At 39.0% G+C, this 4,940-nt stretch overlaps 1 protein-coding gene across 1 annotated transcript in view; it reads left to right on the forward strand.

Moving 5' to 3' along the window:
- Positions 1-2,136: 2,136 nt before the first annotated feature.
- LOC101860008 (F-box only protein 33) overlaps positions 2,137-4,940 on the forward strand; it is a 15,662-nt gene continuing 12,858 nt past the window's right edge. Inside the window, exon 1 of the mRNA XM_013080249.2 lies at positions 2,137-2,540. Within this exon, the coding sequence (XP_012935703.1) occupies positions 2,167-2,540 (374 nt within the window). The 5' untranslated portion in view covers positions 2,137-2,166. The remainder of the gene's footprint in view (positions 2,541-4,940) is intronic.

A 4,940-nucleotide genomic window follows, 5' to 3' on the forward strand; every position in this document is an offset into this window, starting at 1 on the left:
AGAGAGAGAGAGAGAGAGAGATAGCAGGCGCGGTTCGTCCATAGAGCACGGTCCTGCAGTGCCGCCTAATTTTTTTTATGTTTTATTACGTAAAACACCCACAATAATAAAATAAATGAAGCCAGAAACAAACACTAGCCAAATATTATATCAATACAAGGTCCTCACACTCACAGGCACCATGACAGTCATTTCTGTGTCTATAGCGCCGTAAAACATCTACTATGCCATGCCAAAGTCCACGCGCTTTAGGTAAACATAATAAGATATTCAACAGTGCAACCTGACCTATAAATCGCTCTTGGGGATAACCCAAACGATGACGACACTCGTAGCGAGTTTGGTGGTACATTAATATTAATAAGACGGCACATCTCAAATGTGCACCTGCCGAATAGATCTAGTGCCGAAACATAGCCCACAGTAGGCAGTCTTCAAAAAAACGCGATAGACCGTACGCTATTCTTTGCCAATATTATGTGATGCGCAGAGCAATCCAACGGAATGCTCAAGTGAATTGTGATTGGTTCATTTTCTTGCCACTATTTTAAGTGACTCTGTGACCGTTAACCTGAGGGAGGTTAACGTGACCGTTCTATGAGTTGTGCCGTTGAATGGTTGTGTAGTGGAGTAGTGAAAGTTATTACTTGAATGTTCAGTTCCAATACAGGATGAACGAAAATGAGGTTTAGCTAACAAACAAATTTAGTACTGGAAATCAAAGCGACAAGTAAAAAGAATGAAAATGAAAGCACGATGACCTCCCTCACCAACCCAAAGACCCTAAAATTATTCACCGTCTCATTTACTATGCCCTTGACTATATTCAGCATGCGATAGCTTAATTGTGCTGGTCCACTTTTTAGCCCCACGAGGCGCCTCTGATAGATAGATAGATAGATAGATAGATAGATAGATAGATAGATAGATAGATAGATAGATAGATAGATAGATAGTATAATACATACTACAAACATGCGCGCACACAAACATAAAAACATACATACACATACTCAAACATTCATATTCGCACTCACATGCAAACACATTAACATTAAGCTAATCACATAAATTTATTATCAATACCATAATCAAATGCGCACGTGCTCATACACACACACGCGCGCACGCACACACACACACACACACACACACACACACACACACACACACACACACACACACACACACACACACACACACTCACACACACAAGCGCGCGCACTTTACTCGGTCATTGAACAACAGAGCAAGGGACACAATTCTGTTTAAACTGGTGTAACTATTAAATGGTCTTGAAAATTGTTGGGTAACTTTTCTTGTTTCGCGGTGTCGAACAGACTGGTTCCCATTTTTTCCCCTCCTAATACTCCAAAATAAAAGTTTGTGATAGATTGGATACTAACTTGTAAAGTATTGTATGATCCTTTTTGTCTGAGACAAATAGATCTAAAGACGTTATAATAATTCTTATACTTATACTACATGTATTTCCTTTTTGTTGTAGGAAAATTATGGGTTTTGAGTGGGGGGGAATTGCGGGGTCGTTAAGCAAGCTATCGAGAAAACTGAGTAAGGCAGGCCTAATCAAAAATGAATTGCCAACGGATTAAGAAATGGGCGATTTTTTGTTTATGTTGGGATTTATTTATTTATTTATTTATTTATTTAATTTATTCTTTTTTTTTTTGGAAGGGGGGGGGGGTCTAAAAAATCATGGGCGGTTCTCTCCTCGTCATGTCATATACATTTGATTCGCTTCGGCTTCAGTACCAGAGCTTTCCAAGCAGTTAGCCTAGTTTCACAACATAATTTTTTTTAAACCATTATAATAGAGACGTAGATCTAGGTCTTTAATCTATGTAGCCCACCCGTCTGAATCCTCTAGCTGTTGCCACATTATCTGAAAAATACATGGGCAATCATGGTTCGCTATTTAGACAATGTCATCTCTTTGTTCAGATGCAGTGTCATCAAAGGTTCTTTACTTGTAAAATAACTACTTTAATGGCAAAGACATAAAAAAATTATTTGATCTCTCTCTCTCTCTCTCTCTCTCTCTCTCTCTCTCGTTGTGTTGAGGTGTATCACGTGATAACCTTGAGCTAAATTAAGAACAAAATAGAACAACAATAGTCACGTGATGTTTACGTCAGAAATGTAGAAATGGCAGCTGGGGGCGACTGGGCATCTTTGCCCAGTGTTGTCCTTGAGGAGATATTTTCGATGCTCTTGCCCAAAGACAGAATAAATGCATCCTCAAGTTGTCGCAGATGGAGAGAATACTTGTTCCTTCCCCAGTTTTGGACGGTTATATCATTCAACCTGAATTACAGGGGTCGCCTGAGGACCAAGTTCTTGTCATCCAAATGCGCGAAATTCGCAAAGGAGGCAACGGTCGAATTTAATTCCACTCGAGGTTCACAAGTATGGGATTGTTCCAGGCTTTTGGAGCTCCTTTCGAGAAATCGACATTTAGAGTGTATTTCATTGCGGCCGTCAAATTGTTACTTTGATGGTGGGAGCGAGAGCCTACAGAGGTAAAATTCCAACGACCACTTGCTGCTATATGTGTAGATCTTATGTCAATGTTTACATCGCCTCGTTCTGAATCAGCTGTTCCTGTCAACAAAACCTCTTCCCACTTAGTCTTGCAGAGCCAAGAGTAGCAAGTTATTGCACTCTTTAGCCTTCATTTTAGCTATTCTGATATACACTTTCTGTTTACTGTACTTGCAATACTTATTCAATGATAGATTAAGATCTAGATCTGTAAACGTTTTTGCTTCCGAACGTCCACAATACGTCTGTGGAAACCAGTGACCTACTTTTGCTTCTTCAGAGCCCTTTCCCGTTCCCGATCCATGAATCATTATTCTACGAATTTTTGTTGGCATGCACTTACTGCGTTGTTGATGAAGGGGTCTTTTGTTTTCATCAAATCCATTGTTGTATAGGTCACTAACAACTGAGATGCACGAACAGGGTTTTTGCTTCGCAAAATGATAGATTGAACTAATTAATTGGAGGGGGGATGAATGCTGCCCTGGTGTGAATATGGTGTGAATAAAATTTTTAAAGAACTCTTTTTTTTTCAGCAAGTTCAAGATTATTTAATGACAACATGATATATCCCTGCCGCTCAATATCAGTCATATGAAGGACATTTCAAAACTGAGAACTTTATTTTTTTAAACTATCACCTTTTCCCTACAATTTAAAACAAGAATGAAGTAAATATGACCATATTTGACGAAAGTGCAGAAATTGTTATTGGTAATTGTGCGAGGTGAGGAAACACGAAAAGGAGAAAATGGCCTCCGAAGTTGAGCAACATGTTTCCATAGCAATAGGGGTAAAATTGAGATAGAGACTTGAAATTTTGCGGTTATCTTGGCCATGCCACTACAAGGCAAGGTAACATACAAAAGTAGAAAACTATTCATTAACAGAGAAAACAATTTATGTACCAAACAAAATTTTAACGAGAATGGACTTTCACGTCAAATGCAACAAAATATTAACATTGTATTCTAGACTGGCACCAGATACTAAATTTTCAAAGTAGCTGTATGTCAAATTCATCTGTTTCATGTGAAAAGCCAATATATATATGTCTCCTGAGAATTTTGGTACCATACTTTTACCTCTCAGTCAATGTTTAAGAAAATGGCAGCTGTTTCAATTTAACATGATAATCAAATACTGCTGAAGTCGCTAACTGGCTGCAACCCCATGTTTGACAGATAATAAAAGAGTACCCAGTGCACCAAACATTATATTAACAGAGTACAATCATATAACAAAGAAATTAAGCCTCTATTTGGGGTTTTTTTTCAAGACTGGGATCATTACAAATCCATATATATATTTTATTGCCTCAAACACCATGATCTGTCGTTATTTCAATAAAAACATTGAGCGTTGTCTCTGCGGTGTCGCACTAGCCCTCGCGGCGAGCGAGTCGGCTCAATACTGTAGTATGTCGGCTCAATACTGTAGTATACTGGGTGCTCCTGGTAGTTTCGCGGATTAATTCACACTAAATAATTCCAAGCCGATGACTTTATTCTAATAGAAAAATAGAAAAAGAATGTTCTTTCTCTTGGTACCTTTTTTAGCAGGTATTTTGCACATTTCATGTTAAAAATGATCTTTGAAAACTCAAGACGCTTTTTTTAGAGGTTTTCTATCGAAACGCCAAAGGCCAAAAATAATCACCACGGGGAAACCACTCTCAAAAGACAGTATTTAATCATCAATCTTTTCGCAAAGCATTCGAATCCATGGGTCAATTTTGAAGCGGGGGACCTCACATTCCGACCGCTAGGGGCTTCCCTTTCCATGGCGATTCTCCAGCTCCAAATACCCGGATATACAAACAACTTACACTAATGAAGAAAATCTGAACTTTTTCAAAGTGTTCAGCATTTGGTGTTTTATAGCAAAAGAACAAAGAAACAGAGATCTGAATTACCCCCATTTCATCGAAACCACGCGCTCAGAAGGCCACGGGTCGGCTTATGTGCCGTGTTTACGCTACCTAATTTTACGTTTGCAATAGCACCAAAAACACACGAGAGCACACACACAACACACACACACACACAAACACACATACACACACATACACACACATACACATAGACCGCCTCGGTGGCCTTTTGATAAGGAGTCCGCTCTGAGAGATCTAGAGGAAGGTTAATTAATCTTTTAAATGCACTAAAACACAATAAAAACGTCTATCTGGGCGCAATCAGGCCCCATCTCGAGTACGGATCCAGTGCATGGATGACTGCAGCATGTGGAATAATGTACATCACACAACTCTTCTGTTATAACTGTTAGGTACGTATCGGGATTTAGACAGTACCTTTCTTCTACTTAGTAGTCACTTTTCGGTTACAATGTGGTCATTGAACAACAGAGCAAGGGACACA

Source organism: Aplysia californica, unplaced genomic scaffold (genome assembly GCF_000002075.1).
Source record: "Aplysia californica isolate F4 #8 unplaced genomic scaffold, AplCal3.0 scaffold00079, whole genome shotgun sequence".
Classification (NCBI taxonomy): Eukaryota; Metazoa; Mollusca; class Gastropoda; order Aplysiida; family Aplysiidae; genus Aplysia; species Aplysia californica.